The sequence below is a fragment of the Venustampulla echinocandica genome, assembly GCF_003357145.1.
Source record: "Venustampulla echinocandica strain BP 5553 chromosome Unknown scaffold_10, whole genome shotgun sequence".
Taxonomy (NCBI): domain Eukaryota; kingdom Fungi; phylum Ascomycota; class Leotiomycetes; order Helotiales; family Pleuroascaceae; genus Venustampulla; species Venustampulla echinocandica.
Genome location: NW_022474215.1, coordinates 862,270 through 881,689, shown reverse-complemented (window position 1 = coordinate 881,689; position 19,420 = coordinate 862,270). Strand labels below are relative to the sequence as shown.

General features: G+C 49.3%; 6 protein-coding genes across 6 annotated transcripts; 5 read left to right on the top strand and 1 right to left on the bottom strand.

Moving 5' to 3' along the window:
• Window positions 1-764: 764 nt before the first annotated feature.
• Window positions 765-5,151, top strand: BP5553_09447 (RNB-domain-containing protein; the record flags this gene model as incomplete). Its single annotated transcript, XM_032018070.1, has 4 exons — window positions 765-894; window positions 1,005-3,661; window positions 3,709-5,063; window positions 5,112-5,151. 4 exons carry the CDS (start codon window positions 765-767, stop codon window positions 5,149-5,151), a joined length of 4,182 nt encoding a protein of 1,393 aa, XP_031865977.1.
• Window positions 5,152-6,977: 1,826 nt separating this feature from the next.
• Window positions 6,978-8,052, top strand: BP5553_09446 (Ferritin-like protein; the record flags this gene model as incomplete). The annotated part of the gene is made up of 3 exons (XM_032018069.1): window positions 6,978-7,159; window positions 7,212-7,487; window positions 7,545-8,052. The coding sequence occupies 3 exons, from the start codon at window positions 6,978-6,980 to the stop codon at window positions 8,050-8,052; spliced, it is 966 nt and encodes a 321-aa protein (XP_031865976.1).
• A 559-nt stretch (window positions 8,053-8,611) lies between these two features.
• On the bottom strand, window positions 8,612-9,673 carry BP5553_09445 (uncharacterized protein; the record flags this gene model as incomplete). Its single annotated transcript, XM_032018068.1, has 1 exon — window positions 8,612-9,673. One exon carries the CDS (start codon window positions 9,671-9,673, stop codon window positions 8,612-8,614), a length of 1,062 nt encoding a protein of 353 aa, XP_031865975.1.
• A 2,114-nt stretch (window positions 9,674-11,787) lies between these two features.
• BP5553_09444 (Uncharacterized protein) lies at window positions 11,788-13,636 on the top strand (the record flags this gene model as incomplete). Its single annotated transcript, XM_032018067.1, has 8 exons — window positions 11,788-12,050; window positions 12,098-12,243; window positions 12,303-12,478; window positions 12,523-12,585; window positions 12,633-12,760; window positions 12,813-13,080; window positions 13,129-13,202; window positions 13,258-13,636. 8 exons carry the CDS (start codon window positions 11,788-11,790, stop codon window positions 13,634-13,636), a joined length of 1,497 nt encoding a protein of 498 aa, XP_031865974.1.
• A 1,748-nt stretch (window positions 13,637-15,384) lies between these two features.
• On the top strand, window positions 15,385-16,553 carry BP5553_09443 (Clavaminate synthase-like protein; the record flags this gene model as incomplete). Its single annotated transcript, XM_032018066.1, has 4 exons — window positions 15,385-15,522; window positions 15,579-15,684; window positions 15,741-15,850; window positions 15,906-16,553. 4 exons carry the CDS (start codon window positions 15,385-15,387, stop codon window positions 16,551-16,553), a joined length of 1,002 nt encoding a protein of 333 aa, XP_031865973.1.
• An 896-nt stretch (window positions 16,554-17,449) lies between these two features.
• On the top strand, window positions 17,450-19,229 carry BP5553_09442 (Uncharacterized protein; the record flags this gene model as incomplete). Its single annotated transcript, XM_032018065.1, has 4 exons — window positions 17,450-17,662; window positions 17,719-18,196; window positions 18,393-18,904; window positions 18,960-19,229. 4 exons carry the CDS (start codon window positions 17,450-17,452, stop codon window positions 19,227-19,229), a joined length of 1,473 nt encoding a protein of 490 aa, XP_031865972.1.
• Window positions 19,230-19,420: the final 191 nt, after the last annotated feature.

The window sequence follows — 19,420 nt, the reverse complement described above, 5'->3', positions numbered from 1 at the left end:
GAATTGAGTTTGGATTTCTCGTTTGGAGAGTTGTGGTTCCGCAAAAGCAAAGCTGATGATACTCTGGACGCGACTACGAAGTACAAGGGATTCTGCCGGGCGGTGAAACAGGGGCAGCACTACCCGAATGGTGCCCCGAGCCCGTTTTAGGTGTCAACAACAAGTTACCAGGAGGTACTGTGTACGTAGTTGTTGACACGCAATACTATATACTATATACTATATTACGATACTGCAGAGTATCCAGGTACAGGATGCCTGAATGCGTACCTGGACACCTGTGAAAATAAAGCTCTCTCTCTAATATAAATTCACAGCCAAGGGGAGTTTATTAGCAATACCTTAGGGGGTACAGTCACGTGCCTTACCTCACCCGCCCCCCCCCCAGCCAAGCACCGTCCAGCAGCCCCAAGGCCCAAAGCGGTCTACCGCAGCTCACGACTCCCCGTGCTGTGTGCATCACCACCCCGTCAACCTCCCCCCAACGTGATCCGCATCCTGAACCTGAACCTGAACCTTAACTTTATCCTCTCCCTCTCTCCATCCCGTCCCCTCTACTATCACCCCAATACCTCCCAGAATATCACCACCCCTCCCTCCCCCACTGCCTCGGATCGTCGAGAAGCACTCCTTCAAGCCTCTCCCTTCGTACCCTCTCTTTCGCCCTCATTTGATTCCACCAAGCAACAGTCATTTGAATTGCACTGCAGCACACCCACAACCGTACCACTCCCGCCGCAACCCGCGCTGCGTGCATCTCCATCATGGAGCATCAGCAGAACCAGCCGCCCCAGGGTGGTGTCCCAGGCCCAACCGGCCGGAGACTTCATATTGCTCATCGCAGGAGTCCGTCGGAGCTGACGCCGCTCATGAGCATGTTCTCCTCGCCCGGCAGTAAGTACAGCTAGTCCTTAGAGGCTCCGCCTTGCATCTGTCGTCATCTTTTTTTAATTGGGATGCCACCTATGATATATCATCTTGCTGATCAACTCCTCTTCGTACAGTGGAACAACTAGCTATACAACAGCAAATCGAGCTACTTCAACAGCAGCAACAACAGATTCAGGCGACCCATCAGCAATATGTCAACATGGGAATGATCCCGCCGGCCCAGCACCTAGCTCCCGGCGGATACAACCCTCTGCAGCCGCAGATGCAGAACCTGTCGCCGCAACCTGGCTTCCAGTTCCCTAATCAGATGCAGCAGCAACAGCCCCAGCAGCAGATGAACCCGCCGATGGGCGCTCCCACGCAACCCTTATCACATCGCCGTAATCAATCGGCACTTCCCAACATGGGAATGGGCCCACCACCAGCTCCATCATCCGGAGCTTCGGGTTCCGCGTTTGGCGACTTTGGAGGACATCCTCGAGAAAATAATAACACCCGTGGAGGTCGCGGGGGCGGACCTCCCGGTGGTGGGCACCAGCGGCGTCACTCACTGGCATTACCTGAGGCCAAGAAGGCGGCAGAGCTTGCCCAACAGAAACGAACTACATCTGGATTTCAATTCCCAATCCCAGGCGCCGCCGGCGCAGCTCCAGCCGGCGCCGAGCGGACGGATAGCCCCTCGGGCGAGGACAAGAATGCACAAGGACAGGCTCCTGGAAATCTTTCTTCATCTGCCCCTAGCCTGCGTGGTCGAGGCGGTGGTCATGGCCGCAGCCAGAGTATGGCTGTTGGAGCCAATGGCCGTGGCGGGTCTTCCATGCGTGGAGGCGGATCATTCCAATTTCCTCCGATGCAAGCCACTGCAGATGCCGGCGCGAGCGGGCAGGGCAATGATTTCCAGAAACGAGGCTCCGTGGGCCACAATCGTAATTCGTCCCGCAACTTTGAAGGGAACTGGAGAAACCAACCAGCTCAGGGACAGCAGGACCAGCAAGGGCCCATGGGCAATTTCCAGGGCCAGCAACAGCAACAGGGCGGCTTCCAGCCTGGACATCGTAACCGTGGCTCCGTCAATCAGTCTATCAACTCTCTTGGCTCGTTCCAATATGGAAACCAACCCCAGCTGGTGCAATTACCACAAGGTCAAATGGCACTCGTTCAGCAGCCCCTATTTCCCGGCCAACAATTGAATCCCCTACAGATGAGCCAACTCCAAGCTCTTCAAGCTGCTCAAATGAATGGTCATGTTGGGCTCCAAGGAAGCCAGCATGCGCCTCAGCTTTCGTCGCAGCAACAACAGCAGCAGCGCAAGACCCTTTTCACACCGTATCTCCCTCAGGCAACACTCCCAGCGCTGCTCGGAGATGGACAACTCGTCTCTGGCATCCTCCGCGTCAATAAGAAAAACAGGAGTGATGCTTATGTCTCAACCCAGGATGGGTTGCTTGATGCGGATATTTTCATTTGCGGAAGCAAAGATCGCAATCGTGCACTCGAAGGTGATCTAGTTGCTGTCGAACTGCTTGACGTGGATGAGGTCTGGGGCCAGAAGCGCGAGAAAGAAGAAAAGAAGAAGCGGAAAGACATCACCGATACAAGATCCAGTGGATCTACCAACGGTACAGACAGAGCCCACCGGGATAACTCTACCACCGGTGATGAGCAGCCTAGTACCAACGAAGGTGGGATTAGGAGACGGGGCAGCTTGAGACAGCGCCCAACGCAGAAGAAGAATGATGATGTCGAAGTTGAAGGACAGAGCCTTCTTCTGGTCGAAGAGGAAGAGGTCAATGACGAGCAGAAACCTCTCTATGCAGGCCACATCGTCGCCGTCATTGAGCGTGTGGCTGGCCAGATGTTTTCTGGGACCCTCGGCTTGCTTCGCCCTAGCAGCCAGGCTACGAAGGAGAAGCAAGAGGCTGAACGTCTAGCCCGCGATGGTGGTTCCGGCCGCCACCAAGAGCAGCGCCAGCAGGACAAGCCCAAGATTGTTTGGTTTAAGCCTACTGACAAGCGAGTACCATTGATCGCCATTCCAACAGAACAAGCCCCCCGTGACTTCGTTGAGAAGCACCAGGACTATGCTGATCGAATCTTTGTCGCGTGCATTAAGCGATGGCCGATCACCTCTCTGCATCCGTTCGGTACCCTTGTTGAGCAGCTCGGTAAAATGGGAGAATTAAAGGTTGAGACCGACGCTTTACTCAGAGACAATAATTTTGCTTCTGACGACTTTTCTGATGCTGTTACCCGAAGTGTGGGACTCGATGAATGGTCTCTGGCGAAGGAAGATGAGGCGGCAATTGCTGCTCGCCGAGACTTCCGGGACGAAAAGACCTTTACCATCGATCCTAATGGCGCGAATGAACTTGATGATGCCATTCACGTCAAGGAGGTTGATGGGAAGATTGAGATTGGTATTCATATCGCTGATGTTGCACACTTCATCAAGGCGAATTCCCTTGTTGATCGCGAGGCTAAGAAGCGAGGCACTGCTGTGTATCTGATGAACAGAACTTGCGCCATGCTTCCTCCCAAGATCGCCTCGGAGATCTGCTCTCTGACCCCCGGGCAGGAACGTCTTACCGTCAGTGTCGTTTTTAAGGTCAATCCTCTCACCGGCGCCGTTTCTGATGACGAAACATGGATTGGTAAGTCCATTATCAAGAGCGCCGGCAAGTTGACATACAAGGACGTTGATGCTGTGCTTTCTGGCCATGTTGAGACCAAGCTCCAAGGAGCCGAATTTAAGGACATACAAATTCTTCACGTGAGTACCATGCACCTGTAACACTCGTACCATGCTAATTATTTCAGGCCGTCGCCCAGAAATTCCGGGAACAGCGTCTTGGTACAGACGGGGAGACAATCGCGCCATTGAGACTCATCTACCAACTGGATGATGAGAACGTCCCTGTTGAACAAAACATCTTTGACTCAACATCATCCCATGAATTGATTGAGGAATTGATGCACAAGGCGAACGCCTATGTTGCCCAGAAGATTGCAAAGGGCCTGCCAGAAAAGGCACTTCTTCGCCGACAAGGCCCTTCGAACCCACGAAGATTGCAGACTTTTGCCGATCGAATGAACAGGCTCGGATATGAGATTGATACTACAAGCAGTGGAACTCTCCAAAACAGCTTGTTCAAGGTTGATGATACTAACCTTCGGAAGGGAATGGAGACTCTCCTGGTCAAGACAATGCAGAGAGCCAAGTATTTCATTGCTGGCAAGACCCCTGCACATCTCCATCCCCACTATGCGTTGAATCTGCCTCTTTATACCCATTTCACAAACCCATCTCGTCGCTATGCCGACCTAGTTGTCCACCGCCAACTTGAGGCTGTGCTCTCGGAAGGCAAAATCGAATATAACGAGGATATCGATATGCTGGTCAAGACCACTGAATCCGGCAATACCAAGAAAGACTCCGCTCAGAATGCACAAGAACAGAGCGTTCACATTGAATCCTGCCGAATCATGGATCGGAAACGGGAAGAAGCTGGTGGCGAGCTCATCAGTGAGGGTATTGTCATCTGCGTGTATGACTCTGCTTTCGACGTACTCATCCCTGAGTATGGCTTCGAGAAGAGGGTGCACTGTGACCAACTGCCACTGAAAAAGGCAGAATTCCGCAAGAACGACCGTATTCTTGAACTGTACTGGGAGAAGGGCGTTCCCTCTTCGGCATACGTCCCAGAAGATGAACGTCCCAGGCCCGGCCTGTCTCAGAGGACAACCAACGCTGCGGCTGCCGCAAAGCAAGCCGCCGTTGCAGAACGTGCCAAGAAGGAACACGAAGAAGCCCAACGCAAGCAAATGGAGACAGGCACTATCTCGACTGATGATGTTGATGCTCTGTTTGATGATGAGGATGATGTTTCCGACATCGCCGAGGGTCTTTCTGGCGTTTCCCTTGCGGAGCGCCCAACACAAAGTGTGCCGCCGTCGCCCACCAGAAATTCACTCACTGCAACCGGTAACCTCCATCGCACTCGTTCGGATTCCAAGGTGCCAGCCGGTGAACCTGTTGAGGCGAAACTTAGCGCCAAGGAGAAATACTTGAAGCTCTTCACTCTCCGAGAGGAGAATGGAGAATACATCCAAGATGTCAAAGAAATGACCAGGGTACCTGTGATTTTGAAGACCGATCTCACGAAGAGTCCTCCGTAAGTCATATGATGCTCAATGCCTTGACCATAGCTAACAGGTAATAGATGCCTTACCATCCGCTCTCTCAATCCCTACGCGCTATGAATGTTGATACATCCATCATCTGGTCCGGATTTTTGGCGCATGCTCATTTGGCGGCACTGATGGCCGCAGTTTTGGCGATTGCAAAAAAAGTCCTTAATCCCTCGATATACACGTCAAAAAGTGGTGGAATGTTTCCTTTGCATTATTATCGAAGAGCACAAGTAGAAATAATATTTCGTCGAGAGATTGTCACTGAATGGTCACGGACAAGATGACAGTGGAGGAAAAGTTAAAGTTTGAGGCTTGAAGATCACCCACCGATGAGGGGTAGTAATGGGTGATGGTGATACGATATAGGTAACTAAGACATATCGGGGGGTTGCTCAATATGTATTTCATTGCTTTAGCGTCTGCATCTATCTATAGCCATTAGCGCAAATCACATGTTTTACCCGGTGCGGCGATCGATGCCGTCTATTAAAAACGACTAACATCCTGATGTGTCTTACTTAGAGCCCTATGCTCCACGCCCAATGCCCTCTCTATATACTTTGGAAGATTTACATGTACAATGCGGCTTCGGGCTATTTGTCTGCTCTGACAGGCTGATCTCAGATGTCATCCAAACGCATTGGACTCCTCCCACTGGCTCCCAGAGATCAGAAACCCATTCGGGTGTAGCGGGACCCCCATATTGTTTAACATCTAAGAAACCGCGTGAAGAAATTCCGACGGGCCGGCAGAGGGAGCATTATTGGGGGGCCATTTCTCCACGGCATGGCACCGAACCGCATGGCAAAGCATCGTATCGCATCAACATCCACGCGCGACATTACGCATCTTGGCGAACCGTGAACCGTGGAGCCAGCACGGCGACGACGGGTACAAAAGCTTCCGTGCGGATGCACATAACCATGCAACAAGCTCAGATAGGTGCGATCTGGCTGGAAATATACTTCTTTGGAGGCATTTGCAATCCCATTGCCCCCTGCCAGTGTCAATGCCTCACAATCTGTAGGCGAGCGCGGTTTGACCAGCCTGTTCTCAAACACGCCCGACACACGACCCTCTCGTGTCCCTGCCTCGGCGCTGGGCGTTATCCGAAAAAGGCGTCGTCCAGTGTCATGCCCAGATACTAGGCCAAACCGCCTGCTCTGGCTCTGTTTGGCTTAAGGATTGTTTTGCGATGTTTTGCGCTCTGGTGGTGCCAATCGGAGGCTTTTTTGAGCGCCCTACTGGTCCTTCATGCGGCCGTGGGGTGGTCGGGTGCTTGAACTGGGATAGTAAGGTCCCGTGCTGCTGGATTGTTGCCCTGCTTGCTGCGAATATCTTCGGATGATGGATGCTCCTGGCGGACATGGCCAAAATACCTTGGTACCCCTTGAAGCCTATGGGATACGGAGGAGAGCTCTTGAGGGTCAAGCGACTCCAGTCGCAAGGATCAAATAATCTCCTCGTCGGTCAAGCTTCCACCCGTGGAGGAGGCCAAGATCTGTCTGTCTCCGTTCCGTAGGCTAGTCCTGCTGCTGGCACCAGCGTTGCCTTTATTACTTAGTCGAGTCCCGGATCTCTCTGTTTGGGTGGTAGCTGGCACCACACTCTTTGCGTTCCTAACTCACGATACCCATCTCCCCCATTGAAGCGCTGGTTTGCTTTCATCGAAAAGACAATCGCTTTCCCTCCTTTAGTCCTACATTCAAGATTGTCCTTCTCGCCATCACTTATAATACTCTATTAATTTCTATTCTGTTGTGCTTGGATTCCTTGTTATAGCTCAGGCTGGTCTTGTTGTCGATATACAATCGCCTATACTTCGAATCCGGTCCTTCAGATTTGCGTTTACTCTCAACTACGAGCTCAGTCTAATACAATCCGATATCCTCAATATGCCTAGCTTAAGACAAATCTTGGGAGCGGTGGCGGTTGGGTTCGCTACTGTTACTTCCGCCGCACCGGCATTCCCAAAGCTCGATCCTCGAACCATCAGCGCATACAACGCCATCTCTGCGAGACAAAACCCAGCAACTGGTTTACCTGATGGATTGACGGATGTTGATATCCTCCAATTGTACGTTGGCTACCTCATCGTGATCCCGTCACTCGATGCTAACGATATACAGTGCGCTCACGTTGGAATTCCTCGAGACAGCTTTCTACGAGGAGGGATTCGCGAAATTCCCCGAGTCGGATTTCACCGCCTTGGGTCTCCAAGCAGCTGATATCACCAACCTGAAGTCCATCCTAACATCTGAGCAAACTCATGTTACCACCTTGTTGTCTGCGATTTCTGGTGCGGGCGTCAAGCCTGTTGCTCCTTGCAAGTACAAGTTTGGCCTGACTGATGCGGCCGGCATGGTTGCTACTGCTGCCATCTTGGAGAATGTCGGCGTCTCTGCGTATGTTATCCCCATTGAACTTTCTCAAATGATCATGTACTAACGCATTGGCAATAGTTACCTTGGAGCTGCCCCTCTCGTCACCACCCCATCCATCCTCTCTGTAGCAGCCTCAATTGTTACCGTTGAAGCCCGCCATCAAACATTCATCCGCGTCGCCTCAAAGGCGGAGGCAATCCCCTCACCATTCGACACTGCTCTCGGTATCCGCAACGTCTTCACCCTCGCCGCAGGATTCATCGAGTCCTGCCCCGAAGGCTCCAACCTCCTCGTCACTCCCTTCCCCGCTGTTACCATGGGTGCTGCTAGCGCGAACACCAAAGTTCTCGCAGGCCAGAGCCTGGCTCTTGAGTCTAGTGCTAGTGCCGGTGCTACCTTCTGTGCGTTCACCAATGCTGGCGCACCCGGCGGAACTGCATTCAGCCCATTCACCGGCGGTGCTTGCGTCGTGCCACAAAACCTCAAGGGCTTCACTTATGTCAACCTTGCGAGCGCCGGCCCAGCTACTGGCGTTCTTACTGATGGCATTACTCTTGCCGGGCCAATGGTTATGCAAGTTTCATAGAGAGACTCAGTTTTAGTAGAAAGATTGGGAGGTGTTTTGGGGATGGTTAGTTAGTTGGTGGTTGGGTATTGGTATTGGCTCACTTAGACAGCTGATGGGCAAGATATACAAAACTTTTACGCCCACCAAGGATATTACTTTATTTTTATTCTGTGCATAGAAAATGCAATTCTCTTCTTGATGATACCCAACTACGTTCACGGGGCCCCTCATCATATCTTTTATTTATATACTATTATACTTAATATCATCGAGGTATGCTGCCCTTCCTAATCCCATGAGCCATCCTTTCCAGTGCCCGCTGCCTCGACCCCCACCACCGTTGTCTACACTCTACGCGCAATCCGTGAGATAGTATTTACTTTCCTATGCATTGAACATCACAATGTGCTCACGTAAATATCTAATATTGAGACACTTAAACTTTGCTGGCAAAACACAAACATTTCCTGTCGCTCGTTACGGTATATATGCATAGTTAGTTAGACGAGTCCAGGTTGTTTCACAAAAGTTTGACAAATTAACCCGATCTGTTGTCTCATTTCACCACATTACTCTCCTAACCCCCCCCTACAATATTCTTAAAAATACCCACGCCTTCCCTTCCTAACGCCGTTCCAACAGCCACCGCATCCGCACCGACACTCCTCATCCTCTTATACCCAGCCCCGTCTCTCACTCCTCCCACCCCTATAATTTGAATTCCCCTGATCTCAGCGTGGGAGGAAGCGTCTAACATGCCGCGGATAGTTTTCACATTCCCCAGCGCAAGAGGATGTAATGCATCCCCAGCCATACCCCCCATCCCGGTTCCATTCGCTGAATTTAACATAGGTTCGCTATCTGAAGTAGTGATGAGGCAGGAACCTAAAGTATTAGTCGCCGTGATGAAGGATATTGGGCATCCGCCCGGTAAATTGACCGACTCCTCAAGCGCAGTCTCCAGGCCGATGAATTGGTCGGAGTAGGTGTATGGTGGGGTTTTAATGCCTACGTGTACACCCCTCACGTCCATACCAGGACTGGCAGCAATAAAATCCTGTTTCCCGACAGCAATGGCACTGATATACTCTGCTAAGCTTTTAGAGTCATATGCTGGCGGCGGCTTTGACGGAATGTTCGGACAGGAAAGATTTATCTCCATCATCAGGCTCAATTCCTCCGCCTCATTTTGCAATTTCAACAAGGCGGTATAACATCTCGCAACTTCATCTGCTGCTCCTGTAACGGAAACTATAAACGGTTTGTTGGATTTGAGTTTTCCGGACGAGTGAAGCCCCCTGAGCATATCTAGATACTCGTGGAACGGAATAGGGCTATAGCCCAGAGTATTCACACTGCTGGTCTCGCCGGCAACAACCCCACTTCGTCCTTCAGCGTTGACTTCGGAAGTTGCATGGCCTGTGCTGGTTGAAAAGAATGTATATTGGTGTGTTTTAGGGTTGTGCGGAAAGCCTGATAAGAGGGAAGTGCGTATTGTTACCGCGCCCGTGTAGGGAGAGGCGTAGAGAGCTTCGAGATCCGAGAGCGTGGTTGCCCAGGGTGAGGCGGAGTTGAGAAGGGGTGGTGTGATTTTGAAGGGAAATTTAGTGTTGTCCTTTGCTTGCTTTAGAGTTTCCATTGTTTGGAGGATAAGTTCTCCCACGAGTGTTCGATATCGGGTGAGTGGGGTAAGGGCGATAAGATGACGAAAGTTGTACATCACAGGAATCATATAAATTTAGTACCGAATTATGCCGAATGTAGGATCCTGCAGGCAAGGAGCTTTAATGAAATATTAATAAATGATTTATAAACTATACCTAAGTTTCTTCTAAATAAAATATAAAATATATGATAGTATGCGGAGCTGAGGGCGGAACACGTGACCATCCTACTATTTTGTCCTAGAAGGGGGGACTTTGACACTATCAGATTAGACATAATTCTATATAATTATCAATTACAAATGCTGGCAGTATTATCCTCTAAACGGCATTGTGTCGCTATGTGTGATGTGCTTAAGCAACTAGAATAACATAATGATCACGTGCTGCTATAATATCTGTGCTTAAGATGACTGTAATTCCGTTGAGCTAGAAGTTTATTTATGTTATTGCATTGGAATTTAGTCTGTAGCTAAAACATAACAAGTATCCTGAATTGCTGAAGTCTCAAAGTAACACTGCATGTGAAAGACGGATAAGTCGGGTGGGGCCAGTGTCAAGGTTCTTCCCCAGCTTTTAGCTTTAGCATCTCTTAGCGACTTTCAAGTTTCAACAATGACAAAACAAACTTCGAACAACACACAACAACGGATATCACGGCATATGATAATCCTTGAGCCTAACCTCGTTTGCGTGAATTAATGTCCTGCTGTTATAGAGTTGTGAGAGAGTGGGTAATATATATTTAGAACATCCTGGTAGATTTCAAACTGCGACTTTGAGTAACCCGCCTGGAGCTGCTTACAATCAGTTGACAGCCCGAACAGCGCGAAAGCTTTGTCTTTTAGATCAGTCCACTCAACATTTCCAAAATCTATCAGCAGATCAATGTGCCTCGTCTCTGGCTGTTTCTCTCTACAAATTCTGTGCCTATAAAGCTCGATTCAGAGCTCAACTCGAACTCGGTCACCCCCAACGTGTCCTTCAAAACTAGCCAGCTGACAAGCGCCTCTCAATCCACAGACTTAGTACCGCAATAAATGATTAGACGACGTGCAAGACCTAGTTCTTGTAGAATCCACATCCTCTGCCAGTAACCTCGATTACAAGATTTTCCAAAGCCAGTCGTTCTCGATGGTCCCACGGACCTTGAGGACTGGCCGATTTGTCAACCTCATCGAGATATTTCATGACCATGCCGCTGTCGTATCCCTACTCTCCCATCCAGACCAAAACATCAGCCGCTCGACTGTATATCTCTGCCATCAAGCCAACTTGATGATTGCGCTCTCTCAAATTGTCCTGATCGATACAAAGAGCATCATCCCATAGCAAACGATGCGAGCTCTTCCTCGGGAGAATTCTTATGGCTCACCATAGGTTAACCCGTATCTGAATAGGCTGTTCACAAAGAATCAGCGACCCGGTTTGGCCGGGTGGGCCGTACACGTATGAGACCGCTTCGCAGCACGGCTTGCGTGTGAGCTTAGCTCGCACAAGGCTGCAAACGAGTGGCTCAGAGCCATTTCCCTTGTAAATGGTCAGAAGTCTGATATCGGATTTGAATTCGAGAGGTGCATAAGAGTAGGCGGTTTATGCTCTTTAATCAATCCCATATATGCGAGAAGGTTGACAGCGGGACAAGAGCAATTTACACCAGCATTGGTAGAGCGTAGCTTATCGCTCACGGCAACTGGAGGGCCTCCAAACCAAGCCGCCACGTTGGTACGGGGTTGAATATCTGCTTTGCTGGTGTTCCTATCCGAAATAGTTGATGATAGTCGGGATTGAGTTGAGGTATTTGTAGAGCGGAGCGGGGACCAACTGCCAAGTCTCCTTTGACAAAACCCACGGCATTGTCGAGAACGCTGACTAAGCTAGGGTAGACCAACCCCACCACCGCAGCATGTAAATTGCAGCCGCCCACGTGAGTCATGCCAGGGCCAAACTACAAAATTGAGGCCAGCACAGTACACATTGTCGTCGCTCTAGACGTCTCTTTGCCTTCTCCCCGTTCCACCAGCACTTGTGACTGCCTCAGCTTTCACGTTTCTGAGAAAGCCACGATACCGCGCAATTTGTACATGCGATGGCGGAGGTTCTAGAGCAACCCGAAGGTACCTTCGTGACGAAGGAGCAAAATGTCAATCCCTGGAGCGTCTCAGGCGAGGTCAATGAGGACGGCACTGTAAAGCCTATCGACTACAGCAAACTCGTCGAGCAGTTCGGCACCAAGCTCATTGATGAAGCGCTGCTAGAGAGATTTGAGCGTGTTACTGGCCACAAACCCCACCGATTCCTTCGACGGCAGATTGTCTTCTCACATCGTGATTTGGAGGTCATTCTAGATAGGTACAGTCTGCGGCTCCTCTGGAAAATACCAAGCTTACATGGGGAAGGTTCGAGAAAAAAGAGCCATTCTTCATCTACACAGGTAGAGGCCCAAGTAGTAACATTATGCATATCGGGCATATGGTTCCGTTTCAACTGACCAAGTGGTTGTCGGACGTGTTCCAGGTCCCCGTGATCATAATGCTGACGGATGGTATGTTAAGACACCATCAAGTTAGGATAATCCAGTTTGCTTACGTTATGTATGATCAGACGAGAAGTACCTTATCAGTGACCATGGGCGCACCGTGAACGAATATGAAGTTTACGCTCAAGAGAATGCTAAAGACATTATTGCTGTCGGATTCGATCCCGAACGAACCTTCATTTTCTCGGATTTTGGATACATGGGCGGGGATTTCTACAGAAACATCGCACGGATAGCCAAGGTTAGTTTCCTGACGCCGTTTCGGGCTTTACTAACGGACCTTAGAGAATCAATAGAGGAACTGCCGATGCCTGCTTTGGCTTCGATTCTAGCACCAACATCGGAAAGGTAGTAGTAGTTCATAATACCTTTATACCAAGCTAATAGCTCTTTAGGTTCACTTCGCTGCCGTCCAAGCCGCCTCTTCGTTCGCGGGATCATTTCCATTTATGTTCGGTCCCGACTCAAACCAGATCCCATGTCTTATACCGTGCGCAATCGACCAGGATCCGTACTTTCGTTTGTAAGATTTTAGCCATCTCCGCTCGTTGTGTATTTAGTTAACATATCGGTAGAACAAGAGACGTTGCTAGTCAATTGAAGTATGCGAAACCGTCGCTGATCCATGCGCGGTTTTTAGATGCTCTTCAAGGTCCTGGATCCAAAATGTCCGCATCCATCGAGTCAAGCTGTATCCTCGCACGGGACAACCCCAAGACAATTATGACTAAGATCAACCAATATGCGTTCAGTGGAGGTCGAGAGACTCTCGAGGAGCATAGAGAAAAAGGCGGAAATCCAGACGTCGATGTTTCGTATCAATACCTAAGATTCTTCCTAGAGGTGAGTCGAGAGGAGTGCCTGTCTAATTGTCTTGCTGACGTACCATAGAGCGACGAGGAGCTTGAGCAGATTCGGCAAGACTACAAGTCTGGAAAACTCTTAACCGGTGAGATCAAGAAAAAGTATATCTGGCCTGTGAATCTTCCAAAGTCGGTGTCCATTCTGACCATAGTATAGGTGCGCCGGAGAACTGGCCACATTCTGTACCTCGTTTCAGGAGCGACGAGCGAAGGTAACAGATCAAATACTTGAGCACTTCATGACACCACGGCCGCTACTCTGTCGTGGGGCCCTATCGAATACTCTGCTTCCTTCGGTTCAAGGCAAATCTGGTGCCTCCAAAGGACCGGTCCAAGACGTCAAAGACCCCAACTCAAAATCACAGGCGAAGAAGATGAAGAAACTCGAAGAAGCGAATGCTAAAAAGGCACTAAAGGCTCGAGAAAAAGAAGCCAAGTCCATCGCTACGGCTACGGCTGGGGTTGCGGCTCTTTCTGTTGCAGAGAACACAGCTGTGGGCGAAGACACAGTTACCTCGACGAGTAGTCTAACGTAGAGCAGAAATGACAATCTGTTAGCATCAGGCGACTGGTGAGAGCGACAGCATCATTGAATCAATCAAGTGAAGGTGAATTTCTGTCTACATCTGTGTATCCAGTGACTGGAGTAGTACGTCAAACAACCCACTGCTGTTTTGCGGATGTCGGCACCCTTCTCATACATTTCAATATGCCTACAATAGGCGGAAGTAGATGGCAATATTCTCGTAGTGCGAGCAATGCCAATCTATCAAGCTTAATAGCTCCGCTAGTTGTCAGCTCTTCAGCCCAACGACATCCCTAATTATTTCCTACCGCAACAGCCTCCTTCTGAGATTCTGTTAAAACAATTGCACATTGAAGCGACCGCTCCATCGAGCTAAGTCTCGCCTAGGCAGAATAGTTCGCGCTCTTTAGGTGCCTTGTGACAATTTGTTTTGTCGTCTGTTTCAGTTATGTTGCATGAACCCCTCAGCGTGGAGGAACTTTGGGTTCTCCCCCTTGAAATCGCTCATGGATATTTGCCGGGGCTGACAAGGCGGCGGGATGGATATTGTCCGCTTCTATGTAATGTGCAAGGGCTCAGTGACGTCTCGCAGGTGGTATCCTCGGCACGGTGGCTTCCGAGATATATGGCTGTGATATTCGAGGCTTATCCCAAGCACGTATGGATTTTGAGTTGGACGACAATGCTCGAAATATCCTAGAGAAACGAGACTTTACGTTCAAGATGGACGGAAAATGTCATATTTTTCCAGAGCCACAAGCCTCCTTGTCTAGGAGCACCGATGACGATGGAAAACAGCGGAAGATACTAGATTAAAGGAAAGCACGGCGCCGAGAAAACGGAGAATATGGTACAATGACGGTTCAATTGCTTATCTTCTTCCGATGAAATACGATGGGCGGTTGCAAGCTTGTGTGGTATTACTTGTGAATCTCACCGATCTGTCAATCCAAGCGGTATGGCACCCGAAACCTCCCGCTAGTTTCTTAAGTACACTGGTGGAATGCCCTGAGCAACAGCTTCTTGTGGGGTTTGCCCTTGTTCGGGCCGCTGAAAAGTATATGGCTAACCCATCCCATTGTCGATCCCATGCACGAGACATTAACGCTACCACGTGGGAAGAGCCCGTACCATGTGTCCCACAATTACCCTGAACTAAATCGAAATAGTGGTCTTGTTGACATATCAAGTATATTGTTGCCCCGAAGGATGGGTTGGTCCTGTGGGGCATATAAGCACTATGCCTCATATCATCACGTCAAATCGATGCTAAGCACTTGTCGGAAATACGGCAACTATTCTACAGACTTTTGCATCAAAGAGTACATTCTGCATGTTCTTTTCATCGTCCCACCTAAGGTAAGGTACCTTGGATTCCGTACAAAACGATGCCGAGCTACACGTGACTAGAACAAGTGCCTAGCGGCTACTCATACGAGGCCAATTCCGTGATTTGCAATTACAGCAGTAGTGAGACAGTGGCCGCCAATCATAATGGGAGTTTAGTGCTGTGCCGCTTATGATCGTCCTCCTTCGTTGTGTTGGTCTTTTCATGGAACACTCCCGACTCTTCCTGGCTATGGCGGGGTATGTTTTGGTGTGGGGCTGGGTCCTGGTCAAGCTCGACAAGGCCAAGGCTGGGGAAGTATAAGGTTAACAACTCACCCCATATATCTCCATTAGCGAGTTATCAACTACATATCAAGTCATCGCATATGCCCCCTTATACCTAACCGATTAGATTCAAACAGCGCCAGGATGCCTACTACAGCCGAATTTCCACTCCTCCAAGTCACGGAACTCCATCCAACATTTGCCGCAGAAGTAACGGGTCTCAATTTGGCGAAGCCAATTCCGGACGATGTCTTTCAAGAGATTGTTAGTGTCATTGCAAAGGTAACAAATATCAGACTGCCAACTTGTGCAAATCGTGCTGATAACTAGTCCTATAGTACGGCGTAGTTGCCCTTCGCGATACCGGACTAGATGATACAACCCATGTTGAGTTCTCGCGGCGATTTGGGGAACTGGATGATATAAGGCCATATATGCAGAAAGGTCGGTTGAGTTTAATAATATGCTAAAATATCGCCAGTTGGGGTTAACTCTTACAGGTCCAGGCCGCAAACTTCGCTATGAACACCTCGAGCTTTTTGATGCGGGCAATGTCAATGATGATGGAAACCTTCTCACACCCGACCACCCAAGATCTCATTATAATAAGGTACCACTAAATCTTACTACTTCCCTTGATAAATTTTCTGACTCCGTGTGACTAGGGAAATGGCTTGTTCCACGTTGACTCCTCTTTCAACCCCCGCCGAGCCTCGTACTCCCTCCTCAGAGGCGTCGTTCTCCCACCTTCAGAAACCGGCGGCAATACAGATTTTGCTGATACACGAACTGCCTTTGATGGGCTACCGGAAGATCTCAAAAAGACATTGATCGAGAAGGACTATGCCGTGGCACACTCGATCCACCATTCCCGCAAAGTCGCTGATCCTGAGTTCTTCAAAGACTTGGACCCCACGACTATCAAGATGTCCAAGCACCGACTTGTCCAGAAGCACGAACCTTCCCAGCGAATGAATCTCTACGTTGCAGCACATGCACATCATGTGGAAGGGCTGCCAGAAGCGGAATCTACAGAATTATTGAAGACCCTAATGGAACACGCAACCCAGGACAAGTACACAACCAGTATTTCGTGGAAGCAGCCGGGCGACCTAATCGTCTGGGACAATACGTCCGTCATGCACAGATCCGGCAAGTTTGCAGGTGGATATGTAAGAGATATGCGGAGGACGACGGTCCATGATGGCAGCCCGACGGCTTGGGGCCTGAACCAGATGGGTGAGAAGAAGGGTGGCTTTGCTGTCGATTCTAAAGGCATGGTTGCAATCCCAGCGGAGCCAGTTGCCGTATGATAGGTGTTACTAGGATGAGGCCCCTTATCTCCGTGTAATTATTTTATTGGCCGCGACCTTTTCTATTGTTTTGAGCACTTGAACATACCTGATTTTCCATGTACTCTGTACAACCCCACAAGCATATCAATATATGCACATGATCTCTAAGGTGAACATTGCTAAGAGCATCCCACCACAAATTTAATGTTTTACACACCTTACCATATCCACGCGGGAGCCTATTGATTATGGATGTTCCGTTGAACCGCCCTGTACTTCGTACACTCTACCTATATCAAGTTGTTTGCTCAGTTATTCAATTCACAGACCCACATTGTGGGGCACCAGGTAGGCACAGACTCCCGCTGCGGAAGTGGCTTAGGGTGCGTACTTAGTGCCTGGGCAACTGTACATATCTCTACGAAGCCTATCATCTCCCCTCCTCGTGTTGCACATCCAACAGATATGATGTCGTATCACGCAGACCCTCACTTTTTATTAAATGTATCTATCCACATATCCTCCCTACACTTCCGTCCGCCCCATTCCAATTTGGCAAGTTCATGGATTTTCCCCGTTTAGATCGACGGCATTGCTGCGGGGTAACCCGTTTGCTGCTCACCATCCCGGATGTTGATTCGTTTGGGTAAAACATGCTAGCTGAGACATATGTCGATAGAGCTTTAAGTCTATTGACCTTGATCTAATTGATGGGTATTGCAATTCAGTTGATTGCAAGCTCATATTGAATATATATTGAATATAGTCGCAAGGTTATAGTCTTAGGTAAGGGCTGCGGGAAGTATAAACTTCGGATACCCCAGAGCAGTAGGTTAAAGTTTGCACTTCTCATTACTTCCTTATTTTGGGGAAGTTTAATTTTATATGATAATATTGGTACGAGATAGTCCATCATGTCGTCAACCCCAGGCTCAGGATCGGTGGTGATCCCACAAACCTCCGTGCTGGCAAATTGGAAATGCATGCTAATCGCATGTGTTGTGTCGACGGCGAACATGCAATATGGTTTCGATAGTGCTGTTATAGGCGGCCTACAAGCCATGCCGGGATTCTTGAAGGTGTTTGGCTTCGTTGATCCTAAAATCAAGATTGGTTATGGAATTGATGTTCGTGCTTCTCTCCGGCGAGCTCCTTCTAGTCTCTAATATAGATGTCGTTATAGCCTACATTCCAACAACTCATCACCTCTCTTTTGACACTCGGCGCCTTCCTCTCCTCTCTAGTCGCTGGCATCTTTGCTGGATACTTCGGCCGGAAGGCTGCCCTGTGGTGTGCATGCGTTGTGAACTGCGCTGGTCTGGCAACCCAAATCGCAACCACCAACAAAGGAGTTATATATCTCGGACGCATTCTCCTTGGACTTTCCAATGGCTTTCTAGTCACATTTTCTAATATCTATACTTCGGAGGTTGCTCCAGCACACCTGAGAGGTGTTATGGTTGCTTTCTTTACCTTCTGGGTCAACGTCGGGAGTCTCGTTGGATCGGTGGTTAACTACTACTGTGCTAAGATGATGGATAAGCGATCTTATGTTATTCCATTGGCGTTGCTCTATATTGTCCCAGTGGCTCTTGCAATGGGGCTTTTATTCGTCCCCGAATCGCCGCGCTGGTTGTTGTACCAAGGGAAAGACAAGGAGGGTCGGAAATCCTTGCAATCCCTAAGAGGAACTTCCGTTGAGCAGGAATATATCGAGATTGAATGGGCAGAGATGGTGCGAGGAATGGAGGAAGAGAAGGCCAGCAAACATGGAGCAAAGTGGAAGGACATGTATATAGGCAGGTTTCCCTCTTCCTTCATTAGACGGGCGAAACTGTATCTAATGCTGCCGCCTAGGCGTCAACCTCCGACGAACTATTCTATGTTACGCTTCCATGGCATCTCACGCCGCCTCGGGCACATGGTTCGCCATCTCCTACGGCACATACTTCCTCCAAATAGCAGGCGTAGACGAACCTTTTAAATTTGCGATCATCACTGTCATGATGGGGATCATCGGTACAATTGCAGGAATGTTTGCCATCCGCGATTGGCTGGGCCGCCGATTCATATTCATCTGGTCCTCTGTTGCAGGTGCCCTTGCCATGGCCATCATTGGAATTGCAGGCATCCTACAAACAAAAGATAACTCCCACAAAGTCGGGAAAGCATTGATCGCCTCTGGGTGCATCTTCTGCTTTTTCTATAACTGCGGTATTGGTCTTGTTAGCTATCCAGTTGGTACTGAGATCGTTAGTTCCCGTCTTCGTGCGTGGACTCTTGGTTCTGCTATTTCGCTGGGGTATTTCCTCGCGTGGCTAGTCGGATTCTGCTCTCCGTATTTCATCAATCCTAGTAAACTGAACTGGGTGAGTTAAATCCTTCCAAGTTTCCTCGCAACATTGCTAATGCTTCTATCTCCAGGGAGTGAAATATGGCTGGGTCTGGACCGTCTCAAACCTCATCTGTGCCCTCTTCTTCTACCTTTTCTTACCAGAAACTAAGGGGCGCTCCCTCGAAGAAATAGATGAGTTGTTCGAGAATCGGGTCTCGGTGAAAGACTTTCCCAAGTATCATACGAAGATCCAAGAGGAGGCTGCGCGTGACGTACAGAGTATGCGGAGGAACGGCTCTAGCAAGGAGCCGGTTGTCACGCATGTTGAGAAGACGGAGAAGGGAGATGACATGGCATAGGAATTTGGTTGAGCGTTAAGTGGCGTTTGGGCGTTGGTGGAAATCGGATTTCGGATTTTATGAAATATGGCTTCTGACGCTGGCAGATTTCCTTTTCCCCTAGTTAGCCGGACTGTAGCTAGGTTTGATGGACCATGGCCGATGAGATATGGCCATAAATCCCAGATTTATCTCATACAGAAACATATGGT